This window comes from Pseudopodoces humilis, chromosome 1, assembly GCF_049639895.1.
Source record: "Pseudopodoces humilis isolate 2021_Gansu_Grassland_sample_001 chromosome 1, ASM4963989v1, whole genome shotgun sequence".
In the NCBI taxonomy this organism is placed as follows: Eukaryota; Metazoa; Chordata; class Aves; order Passeriformes; family Paridae; genus Pseudopodoces; species Pseudopodoces humilis.
The window spans coordinates 4,599,267-4,612,027 of NC_142200.1; the positions used below are offsets into that span (position 1 = coordinate 4,599,267).

General features: G+C 47.0%; 1 protein-coding gene across 1 annotated transcript in view; it reads left to right on the forward strand.

Annotated features, from left to right (window-relative positions):
• Nucleotides 1-1,933: 1,933 nt before the first annotated feature.
• The window catches only part of KCNK9 (potassium two pore domain channel subfamily K member 9), an 87,549-nt gene continuing 76,721 nt past the window's right edge, over nt 1,934-12,761 (forward strand). The window contains exon 1 of the mRNA XM_005516889.2: nt 1,934-2,516. Coding sequence (XP_005516946.2) covers nt 1,934-2,516 — 583 coding nt within the window. The remainder of the gene's footprint in view (nt 2,517-12,761) is intronic.

Below are 12,761 nucleotides of genomic sequence, written 5' to 3' on the forward strand. Positions count from 1 at the left end.
GTTTTGATGCGCGGGGCTGTGGTATGTGTGATGTGTCGAGGTCAGTGCGTGTGGGGTGAATGAGTGGAACCGCGATGTGTGGATCTGTGAGCGCACGGAGAGTCAGCACAAGACGTGCAGGTGTGGTGAGGTGACAAGACTGTAGTGTGTGTGACTGTGGGCTGTGATGCTTGGGGCGTGTAGGGCAGTGCAGATGTGTGCATGGGGGCCCCGGCGTGCGGCGCTCAGGGTGTGTAGGGCTGCGTGCGTGCGTGTGCAACGCGGGGTGTGGAGGGCGACGGTGTGTGAAGCTCGGGGTGCGCAGGGCTGTGCCTGTGTGTGTCGGTGGCGTGCGGGGCTGTACGTGGCGGTCTGTGGAGGGGCGGCGGTGCGCGGAGCCGCGGTGCGGTGGAGCTCTGCGTGGGGCGGGGGAGCCGCTGTTCCCCGGGGCGGCGGAGGTGGCACAAACCTGTCCCGGCCGCTACGCGCGGCTCGGCTCGAGGGTGGGAACGGCTCCGGGCTGTCACCGCGGGGACGGCACAAGCCCGCCCCGCCGCCTCCCGGCCCCTCTCGGCGGCCGGGGCGGGGCCGAGCCCGGGGAGGGGGGCGGGAGCCGCAGCAGCGCCGGGGGAGCTCCGCGGCCGCTCCCTGCCGGGGCGGCGCCGAGGGGGTTAAGTCGCTCCCCGCTGCGGGCCGGGGCGGGCTCCGCATCCCGCCTCCCGCATCCCGCATCCCGCCTCCCGCTCCGGAGCGGGCACGGGCACACACACACACACACACACGCACACACACACACACACACACGCCTGCACACACACGCTCTCGCACACACACGCGCAGGCGATGGCTGCGGGGCGCGGGCTCGCTTCTCCCCGAGATGATGTCAAGAGCCCGGGAGAAGGAGGAGGAGGACGGTTGCTCTTTTTCTTAACGGCTTTGTTCTAAAACCATCCTAAATAAAGCAGCCCCCGCCCCGACCGCTGGGGCAGCAGCCGTGAAAGTACCCTTTCATTTTTCCCTCCTTTTCGCCTCTTTTTATTTTTATTTTTTCTTTTTTTTTCTTTTTTTTTTTATTTTCAATTTTTTATTTTTGGTCTTATTTTCCTTCTCGCCTCCGTCTTTGTGTCCGCCTGGGGCCGAGCTGCCCTCACTCGCTCCCCGGGGAAGCCGCCGGCGATTCTCCGCTCCTCCCGGCAGCCCGCGGCCGGAGCCAGCGCCCGCCACCGTCCCGCCCCGCCGCTGCCCCGGGCAGGTGCTCGGTCCGCAACTGCCGCCGCCGCCTCCCCGCCCGCCGGCCGGGGCGGCGCCGCTCCGCTCCTCCCGCCCGCGGGGCTCCGTCTCCCCGCCGCCAGGGCCACGCCGCCGGCCCGGTGCCCCCGCCTCCCGCGGGGGCGGCGGCGCGCCCCGGCGCGCCCGGGGATGCTGCCCCCGGCCCCGCGCCCGCCGCCTGACACCGCCGCCGCCGCCCTCGCCGCGCCGGACGCCGCTCCGCTGCCCACGCCGCGGCCACCTGCAGCAGCAGCAGCAGAGGCAGCAGCTGCCCGGCTCCCCGCCGCCCTCCGCGCACCGCGGCGAAAGGAATAGAGCGCCTAGCCCGTCCCGACCCTCCCGGCCGGCGCTCCCGCAGGCACCGGGGCCGGGGCGGGTCGGGTCCCCGACGGCCGGAGCCCGGGAGCCCTCCGCCCCTCGTCCCGCTCCTCCTCCGCGGATGGGCGCGCTGCCGTCTCCCGGCTCCCCCCGGCCCCGCCGCTCCGCCTGAAGAAACTTGGGGCGGCGGCGGCCTCCGCCCCCCCCCGCGCCCCGCCCGGGCTGCGGGCGACCCTTCCCCGCGCCGCCGCGCCAACTTCGCGGGGGGACCCGCCCGCCGCAGGACTCCGTGCCGGGGCCGTCGGCCCCTCGGCGGGGACCCCCTGCCCCTGGCCTCGGTGCTGGGGAGGAGCGGGGGGTGCCCTGGATGGCCCTGCGCACTGGGACGGCTTGGTTTGGGCAGGTCCTGCGCAGAGTTTCCCGGCTTCAGGGCACCTGGTCCCGGCGCTCCAGCAGCCTCCTGTGCCTCTCTTCTTCCCAGGAGCCCGAGCAGGCGGGCGGGGAGCGACCGCCGCCGCAGCACAAGCTGCCCCGGAGCAGCGGCAGCGGCGGCGGGCGCCGCCGGCCCCCCCGGCAGCTGCTCCCCTGTTGTAGCTGCTGCGGCCTGTCGGAACCCCGGGCGGCCAGGGGGGGACATGGTCCCCTCACTCGCCCCTTGCTGGCGGCCATGAAGAGGCAGAACGTGCGGACCCTGTCCCTCATCATCTGCACGTTCACCTACCTGCTGGTCGGGGCTGCCGTCTTTGATGCCCTGGAGTCCGACAACGAGATGCGGGAGGAGGAGAAACTCAAAGCCGAGGAGATCCGGCTCAAAGGAAAGTACAACATCACCAGCGAGGACTACCGGCAGCTGGAGTTGGTGATCATGCAGTCGGAGCCGCACCGTGCCGGAGTCCAGTGGAAATTCGCCGGCTCCTTCTACTTTGCCATCACGGTCATCACGACCATCGGTGAGTGACTCCCCTTTGGAGAGGCCCTGTGGGGCCAGGGCTGGGGCTGGGGCAAAAGCTTCTCGGGCTGGAAAGAAACGAGAGGGGCAGGGAGGCTGTGGCATGCTAAGGTGTCTGTGCTGGGTGAGTCTTTTTACTTCCTTCCCGTGTTACGTAATTTAATGCTCTCCCTGGGCACTTGTTGGACTTGACAGTGTCCCACTTCTACTCTCCTGGAGATGGATCCTCTGTCTCTTGTGTGGGACTGGAAAAGAGTGGAGCTGGTCTAGCTAGGGGCATTGGCACTGGCCAGGTGGATACCATGGTGCTGTGGCTTGGATGAAGAAGAGGGGGGAAGAGAGAAGAGGCAGAGTGACACTCCTGGGGTTCCCCTCAGGAAGAAGGCCCTTTTGTCGCACTCCTTCTTCCACCTTAAGAGACACAGGGAAAACTTACGCAAAAAGCAGCTGGAGAATGAAAATGATGAGGGCATGAGAACTGGATCAGCTGGGAAAGCCCTTAATGTAGCCAGGCATGGACAGACCTGCTTTTGCGAACTTTGTTTTGGTGTTGGCAAGGGCAATGGTGGTGGTTCCCATAGCTGTGGTCAAACCCTGGGGACTAACAATGTGTTCCTGGAGTTTTTATTGCAACTGGAGTGTCTGCTGTGACAACAGGTCACAGTCTGCATTTCTCCTTTGTGGGCACATGGTCTGACAGGCAAAATGATGTCCGCTGTCACATCCATGCTGCCCAGCTTGCCAATGTGCCGCTTCCCAGGACAGTCAGGGGACAGTCAGTGGACACAGGCACAGGCTGTCATTTTGTACTTCCCTGATTCCCACAGCATTTGTCACAAAGTTTGCTTCTCTGCCATAAAAATAAATACCACGGTGATTAGAGGCTGCGGAGTGCACACAGAACTGTGCTACAACTCTGGCTTTGGCTGGATGAGCAGGTTTGCTCATGCTGATTTTGTTCTTTAAGGTGGGTTTACTAAGGCAGTTGATAACGTTTTTCTCCCAGAAGTTTAATATCTGTGGAGGTCTGAAAAGACCCCTCTAACTCAGTGTCTGTTTAATAGTGCATTATATGTAACAAGACATGAAGGTAGTTCTCTTATTAATACAGAAGGACTTGGTCTTTTTGCCATGTAGGGCTTGTTACAAGACATTTTCACACTGCCACCTGAAGATACTGAGTTTTCTGTAGGACATGCTGTCCACTGCCCTTTGAAAAGTGTCTGACTATGTTTATATTTGACTATATTCTACCTGGGGCAGTAAAAAATTTCCTTTGAAAAACCATCTCACAGTATTAAGCCTATTTGCCCTTACAAAGATAAGATATTTAAGGGTTAATTTCGTCCACCTTTCTGTTACTAGATACATTAATGCAAATGCATATATTAACAGATTATAGAATATAAAGTAGAATGCAACTTTGGCTGATGATTTGTATTTCCCGCTGGTTTCCCGTTCCTTACAATGTCAGAACTCTCTTTCCTTCTTTGACCACTGAGTCGCTTCCTCAGCCTGTCTCTTGCCACTTATTTGTGCTAAATAAAAACTGCTCTGTTGTGCTCCTCTGTGTGATAACAAGCCTTCCACACACACACCTGTGTACTCGCGGTGCCCTGTACTCCTGCCTAAGAGCTGTCTGCAATACTTGCTGTGTTCTTAAGCTCTGTTGCTGACAGGTAGAAAGGGCTGTTTGTACAGTACTTTGCTGTTTTGATGGTATTTTACCCATAAAGAAGTACAACTTGCATGGGAAGTTGTAGCATTTTCTCCTTCATAGGGATGGGATTTGTTTAGGAAGCTTGGAGTACCTCAGCATGCAGAGGATAGGATGCATTTCTGTAGGCTGAGGTGCTTTGGGATGTATGAATTGTTTAAATTTAAAAATGCGTATAATGACAGGGAACCACTGGGAGGAAGAATGATAATTAAGAATGATGCAGAAAGTTACAGATATTCTGTAACAATTGTTCATTTGGGAAGCTGTGCTCCGGGAGGATATCTGATCCGTCTTTCAAAAGTTTATTAATAGTTGCTCTCTACATCTTGCCAAATGCACTTCTATTTTTTGTTCCATTTCTTCAGTACTAAAGTGGCTTCATGATGTTATCTGATCTACTGCTAGTCTGTAAAAGTAAGCATGGAAGATTTTTCTTTAATTTCTTATTTATCCTAAACTGATTTGTCTCACGGATGGAAAAAAAAAACAACCCTACTTTCTTTAAGTTCTTAGAAAAATAAGAATTCTTATCTCTGTTTCTTGTACAGGGAAGTGATCTAAAATGTTCATATTAATCATTCATGCTAGTTTTTTTTTTTTTCAAATCTGTGTGTATGCTCTCATATATGTCTTTCTCCCTCTAAAACCTTCTGGACAGACTTCCAGAAGCACATACAGTGGGGTGTGCATTGGTGAACCTGCTGTACTCAGTAGTACTCCTGCAAAAGTGTGTCTTAAATATTATCGCAGGCTGACCTTTAAAAGAGAATGAACAAACACCTTGCCCAATCTGGAAGGGTACCCCTATCTCCACAAAACTTCCCTCCAGACCAAACAGTGATAGGAATTGGCGGACCACAAAGTCGAGCAATATGCATATGGTTGCAGTCTAATTTATGTCTAACTTAATTGTACTCCGTGATATTGCCATGCTAGCAACATGTCTGGAGCGATTACCTCTTCGCTGTGCTGATTTCAACTACTGTGGCTTTAATTTAATGAAAAGTGTTTATGGCTGGCCATGGCCCATCAGTAGCCAGGAAGAGGCCAGTGCTTCTCTTCCAGTGCCAGGGGACAGGTACAAGAGTGTCGCTGGACCATGGAACAGGTGCCCCATTGCCCCCGAGATTTGGGGCTGAAGGGACACCTCTGGCAGCTCTGGTGCTGAAAGGACAACACCTCCAGCAATGCCACCAGTCTGCTGTGTTGAAGGGACACCGCTGGCAGTGTCCCCAGTCCGTGGTACTGAAAAGACATCTCCAGCAGTGTCTCCACTCCGTCGTTCTGGAGGGACATCTCCGGCAGTGTCCCCAGTCCGTGGTGCTGGAGGGACAGCTCCAGCAGTGTCCCCAGTCCGTGGTGCTGGAGGGACAGCTCCAGCAGTGTCCCCAGTCCGTGGTGCTGGAGGGACAGCTCCGGCAGTGTCCCCAGTCCGTGGTGCTGCAAGGACAGCTCCGGCAGTGTCCCCAGTCCGTGGTGCTGAAAGGACAGCTCCGGCAGTGTCCCCAGTCCGTGGTGCTGGAGGGACAGCTCTGGCAGTGTCCCCAGTCCGTGATGCTGAAGGGACAGCTCTGGCAGAGCCCTCGGGCTGTGGCGCCGAAGGGACAGCTCCGGCAGAGCCCTCGGGCTGTGATGCTGATGGCTCCCGTGCGTCTCCGCAGCTCCGGACTCCTCAGGCAAGCTCTGCAGCTTGTTGCTTCCCATTGAAACGAATCATTCATTAGAGATCTGTTTGGAAGGTACCAAGAAAACCTGAAACTCTCAGGTTTCTCTTTGCCTGTGTGAGGCAAAGTGCTGAGATTTGGTGAAGTCCCTCATTTCCTCTAATCTATGGTACTTGGCTTTTATTGGCAGGTGGTTGGGGGCTGTTGCTCACTTGTCACACTGAGTACTAAACAAAAAAGCAAGGGCTAATCAAGTATATGGAAACAGGTTTTGTGGTTTTTTAACCTGGGGCAAAACATATTTTTCTACTCCCCAGGTGCAATGTTCTTGTTCTTTCTTTCCTATTTTTTTTTTTTTTTAAGTGACACAGAAATGGAAAGGTTGACAACAGCAGGTGCTACAACACTCCATGAGTCTGCTCTTAAAATCAATTAACAGAAAATCCTCTCCCCCTCCCCTTCTTCCCTCCTAGCTTCTACAAAGTTTTGGTTATGTTTGAATCATGTAAAAGTTTTTAGGTGATCAAAAGGAGCTAATTAGCTTTTCTTGGCTCTCACCAGGTGCTGTGTTCATTTCAGGATTGTTCTTGTTTCAGAGTGAGCTATATGAATTCCTATTCCTTTCCACTTACTCAGTCAAAATGATGAAAAACAGTGGTTTAATGAAGTTCTTTATCCAGCTATTTGTCTTTTATAAAATACACTCTAGAATATGCCACAGAGTTCATCTAAAGGCTTGATACTATGAATGAAAACACCACCTTCCAAAAATAAAGGGTTATTTCTAGGATTCCTAGCAAGCTTTAATGCCCTTTTCTATAGGTCTATAAGAGTCATTAAGCTGCTTCTGTTTAAGCAGGTGTCAACACTGTCAAAATGTGTTATTGGTATGGATATCACTTTATCATTTAGGCCTTAAAGGGTGATAGTCATACTTCATTTAACACCACCAAACTCTAGTAAACACTGAATATTTCTGGAGGCTTATGCAGAATGTAAAGAACTGAAAGCTGTTTGTGTCACCCTAAAATGAACTGAAACAACAAACAGATTGAAAATTGTTATTTATTTATTTTTTCCTGAGAAGTGACTGTAAGAGGAGCATAATTAAGGCAGTTTGTGCTGTGAATTATGAGTCTCTTTTTCTAGCTTTTAGGCCTTTGTTTTCAGTTTTGAGCCTACTACAAGCAGTGAGTGAACTATTCAGATAAAACACTTTATTAAAGAATGTCGTGCAATACCTGTAATGGTGAATGGAATATCCACCTATTGACAGCTGGTTGGCTGCTGAGTAGCCAAACACTCAGGAGCTGTCTGCATCCAGATGAGGACATTTCATACTTCTGGCAGATGGTGTCCTGACAGGGAGTTTGAACCTGCATTAATGAACTAAGCAAACACATGCTTAAATCCATTTTGGGATAGTGGTTGAGTCTCCGTGTTCTTTCTCTGCATCATTTTACCCTTCTGTAAAATGGGTGTAAAAACATTATCTTGGTAGTACAGTGATGTACTTTGATTTTTGTCTAATAATTTGGGTTAGAAAAAGACCAGTGTTCTCACAAGTGAATTATTTTGTCTGTTGCTCCTCCTTGAAGACAAGCCTCTGGTGTTTTGTGTCTGCTCTTGGTTTTTGATGGATGATAATATTTAGAGCCAGTCCATTGAAAAGGTTTGAGTAGGGAATTGTGGCAGATGGACAGTGTGTGATGGAAAGAAAGAAAGGAAAGGAAGAAAACAAGACATGTAAGGGAAGATATTAAGAATAATGACAAAAATATTTTGGTCAATTAACTGCAGCATTTATGACTTGCCAGGACCATGAAGGTCATATCTTGTTGAAAAACCAAACAAGCATGGAGTAGATTAAGCAAATAAATTATTAATAAACTCAGGTGAATGCAGAGAGCAAGATTTTCTGGTGATACAAATGCTTGCAGATACACTGAAGTAACAAATCTCTTCATTCATGCCATCTGAAGTTTTAGTGGAGAATACTGGATGATGAGGACCTGAATATCTGCTGGTGGTATCCACCAAGGAAGAAGGTCTCCTACAGTGAGCCCCATGAAGATGGGCTGTGTATAGGATTTTTCTTCCCTGCAAAACTAGAATAATCTGCAAGATTGTTTCACACAATATTCCTTGTCTGATGAAAATTAAAAAAACACAAAAACAAAACAAAACAAAACCAAAGCTAGAATAGTGTTCTACCAACAGAGGAGACTTTGAGGCTACTTTGTTCATGTTTGTGGAAAAAGTTCTTGAGTTCTCGAGAACTGGTTTTACAATGATACCTCAGATTCCTGGCAGAGGGACTTTAGCAAAAGCTTTTTAAAAATCACTGGTAAACAAGTAAAAACTACGGTTCAGAATAATGTTGACCTGTAGCTTCCCACAGTATGGTTTATTGGCAGTGCAAACTTAATAGTAAGAGTTGGAAAACAGTTTTGGGAAAATATTGAGAAACCTCTGGCCACTGAGCTAGGTGGAGTTGTGTGCCTATTTCCTCACTGTAACAACGCTGGAGAAATTAGTGTCTTGTTTTTTAGGATTTGGTGCTCTTTCACTTCCTACTAACTGTAGATAACTTCTTTCTTTACTTGAAGCAAGTGAGATTTAAATTAACCATGAAGAAAACTCTTCCCTGCCATCAGGATGGTTGTGTGCATGTAGAGACTGCCTAAGGAAACTGCTTTAAAATGAGATTAGACAAAAATCTCCCAGGAATGAATAAGTTGCAGCTGCTTTTGCCTTTGGGAAGGAAGATGGACTGGCTGACCTCTTGAAGTCTTTATCAGCTGTATGTTCTATGATTTTCTGAATCTTCTTTTTTTCCCTACTTCTTGAGACCTAGTAGTTCTTGGGTTAACTTGTATTTCTTGAGGAAAAGAACCAAACAACCCAAAAATATTTGAAATTCTATTTTCTCTACTTTATGGTCTTTGCTTATTGATTATTCTTCTAGCCAGTAAACCCATTTATGTACCCTTGAAAGTGTCAGAATTGAAATATCTGTGTTTGCCCATGGTCAAGGTTAGAAACTAGAGGTCTTGGTGAGTATTTTGGGAAAGAAGTTAGCTGAAGGAGAAGGTGATCCTGCTGATACGAGTAGAAGTTCACAGGGCAAAACTGAGAGTGAGAGGTGTTTGTGACTAAGAATAAAGAAAGAAATTTAGCTGTTCACAATGGAGTTATGCCTGCTTCAAATAAAAATAATAAAAACATTTTGCTTTTTCTTGGGACAACTTCAGAACTATGAGTCTTGACCAAAGGAAAACTGATTAATGGAGAGCTTCCCTGTTGGACACCATGAGTTTTGGGACAGATGCTGCTGATCTGGCACAAAAGACAGCTGAGAATGCTGTTGTGTTTCCTCAAATGCCATCTGAGCTGAGGTGCTCAGTTCCTTCAGTGTCGGAGCATATTCCCCCATAAATGCTGAAATCCTTTCTCATGGTTTTGAGCTGGAGTTGCACAGCATTTATTTTCAGAATGCTGTACTGACATTAGGTGATTCATCTTCACAACACCTCTGTGTAAAAATTATCCTCAATTTAGAGACAAGAAGAGAAAATGACTTTCTGAAGATTCAGTTTGGGAGCTATTTCTAATTGCCAAACTGCTCACTTCTTTCTCTTTTGGATGACATGTCATGAGTTTACAACCAGATTGAACAGTGGAGACGAACCAAAGGCAGAGATCCATAAGGAGTTCAAGGTGATACTGGCAAACTCCTCCAGCCTAGGTCTTCTGACATGCAGTAATAGCAGATCCTGGAGCTTTATTTCATGAAGGTTCATGTGCTATTCTGGCTAATCATCTCTGTTGTTACTATGTGTCTTCTGCCAAAGGCCCTTTAGGCTATCAGGTATCCACTTGCTATGGATTTTACTTAAGATCTTTGGCTAGATGTAGTTAGAGGCCACATGAAATATCCCCTTTCTCTCTAACAGATGCTAGCAAGGACACTTACTGGTGATGCAGAACTAATGAGTCCTTGAAGCCTGTATGTCGAACTAAGAGGTTACTGTGGACTTGCAGCAGATGTTTGCTGTGTGTAGCAGGCCTATTCTCATCTTTTTGCATAATTTTGAATGAAGCCACGGACTCTTTCAGAAATTTCACCTATGAACATTGCTGCAATCCTAATTAGTTATAATTTGTTACTTTCTCAGGATTTTAGTCCATGGAATCTGCTGGCTTTAGGTAGATTACCATGTTACCCGTACCCCCCAGGTGTCTGTGACTTGATTAGCTACAACTAAAATTTATATTGCTGATGTTTTAGTTACACTAATTCTTTTGATTATTGTGAGGGTGTCTATGGACACCTCCCCTATAAAAGAATATTTGAAAAAAAAACCCAAATAAAACCCCAAAAACTCCAAACCCAGAAATAAAGACTTGATCCAAAGTTCATTATAAGTAACAGGGAAAATATTTTGAGTCACAGGAGTTTTGTATCAGGCCATTATTTGACAAGAATTCTCCAATGCAAAGAGCTATATTCTATAGCAAATCAACTAATGGAAATATCTTTAAAAGCAGTTTTTTGATTTATTTATTTTTAATAATGAAGTTGTCTTTGACATTTATACTGATTTTTATCTTTTTAATTGATATTGAAAAGCTAAACTACATGCCTACTTCATACCTCAAACTTGAGCAAAGAGAAATCTTGAGGAAGAATATTGATGTTTTTATTATATTTTTTGCTGATATGTGGTTCTTTTCTTGCTGTTTGTTTGTTTTCTTTACTTTCATGACTTCTAGACAGTTAACAACTTCTTCTGATCTATCATCTTCTGATCCACTGAGGTGCTTTTTTTTCTTAAGTGTAAGGTGCACTTACTTTTTTTTTCTGTTTCAGGGGAAGAATCCCTGAAGTTTCTTAGCAATTTTTTTTCTTTTTAAGGAGTTCAGTGCCTTTTTTTTTTATTAATACCTGACTAATTGCCACCAGAGGCTTAGGCAGTTACCAGTTGGTTAAAGGGTTCAATATCCTCTTTAACTGCTCTCATTATGGAGGTGATTAGGGCATGCCAGTGAAAGGAATCTCTCTATTAAGGACTCAGGTATTTGTTACTTATTAGGATGATTAGGAGGGAGCAGACTTCTTTGTCCTTTCAATTCCCTGCACCAGCAGGAGAAAGAGCTTCAGAGAAAAGCAGGCAAGTAGTGGGGTTAAAAAGTATCTGATAGGAAGCTGATTGTCTCCTTGCTCTCCCATCAGAGAAGAGGACCTTCCTTCTCAGGCAGAAAAATTTCACAGAGAGCTTGAGGGCACAGACTGATGAATGAAACCTGCTGCAGCTCTCTCTAATTGTGTAGTGCAGGAGATTAGCTCTAAGGAAATGCTCACAGACTCCCAATTTAGGGGTATCCTTGATATGTTGAAGGGAAGATAGAAATAAGAGATCCACTCCCAAGGCAATTGGCAATGTCAGCAATTTCAGATGCATGCTACCATGAACTCATTACAGGGGCGTTTTGGGTGGAGATAGAATATTCCATTTCTTCCACCCTCTTTTCTTTTGATGTTGTCTGCAGAGGATGTCCTCCTCCTGTGTTTAAACCAACACAGGCTACAGGAACAATGTCAGAAATTAAATGTAACAAACCTAAGCCATTTGATTTTGAGTTTTGATTTGTTGCTCTGCTGCATTTCACATCCATATAGAAGTTCTCAGAACCAGACACAATAGGAAAAGGTGTAAAATATTCCTGTTTCAAAGGTACATATCTCCCTTACTTGAACTTATGAACAATTGCTGTTAGTAGTTTGAACTGTTATGGTGAAACAAGGCTTACTTCACTCAGTGCAAACAGTGTTTGCAGCAGTACTAATTTCTAAAAATCTCCAGTTTGGTGCTTAATTTAACTTTGTTCTGGATACATATAAAATATTGTACTGCAATGAAATGAACTCCAGCATCAGGAAGGATGTGGGGTCCTGACCATAAGGCTTTGCATGCAGGCTGTGTCATGTAAGATACTGTATCAAGAATATTTTACAACAGTTCATAAAATAAAGATAATTGAACTCTCCATTACAATCTTGCATCAGGAAAACATCTTATACTTGCAGAAGTGACTTGAAGTCTCAATGCTTGCTCACATTTTTTCTGGCCTTTGGGGGCTTCTTGAGCTTCCAGTGTAAACCATGAGTTTTAGAAGAGTTCCTTGCAGGATAAAGCATATTGTATTTTCTGCTGAGGACTAGAAACACTCGAAGGATGCTCTATCAGCATTTCAACATTATTCTGGATCATCACATACTAGGCTTTCAAAAAGCCTGGATTGCCCCAGACTGACAAAGAGGAGAAAACCCTGTATTTTGGGATGTGGTAGTCTGGAGACCAACATTTGGGGAATGAAAGTCTCTTCCAACATTTAAAATTATCTACACATCGACACTTCATGTCCTCTACGAAAGTTCCTGATCTACTGTTTATTTGCTTCTGGATACCAAATATGTCTTAGGTTTTTGGTTTGGGGCGGGGGGGCGGAGGTCTTTTTCTTTTCTTTACTTTTTCTTTACTTTTTCTTTACTTTTTCTTTACTTTTTCTTTACTTTTTCTTTACTTTTTCTTTACTTTTTCTTTACTTTTCCTTCCTTTTTCTTGTTTGGTATTTTTTTTTCAGTATTAGGTGTGTTAGAAATGACATAGGGATGGTTCTAGGCAGCTGATAGTTAAAACAGCAACACTGGATCTGTGCCATTGAAAGCACCTGAAAGTCCCAGTGATTTAACCTGAACTCTTCAGCTGGCCTTTCTAGTGACACATTGAGAATTCAGTGCTCTTCCCAATCTCTTTCCTCTGGAGTTTCTCTCCCCTTTTGCTGTTCTGTGTGGGAA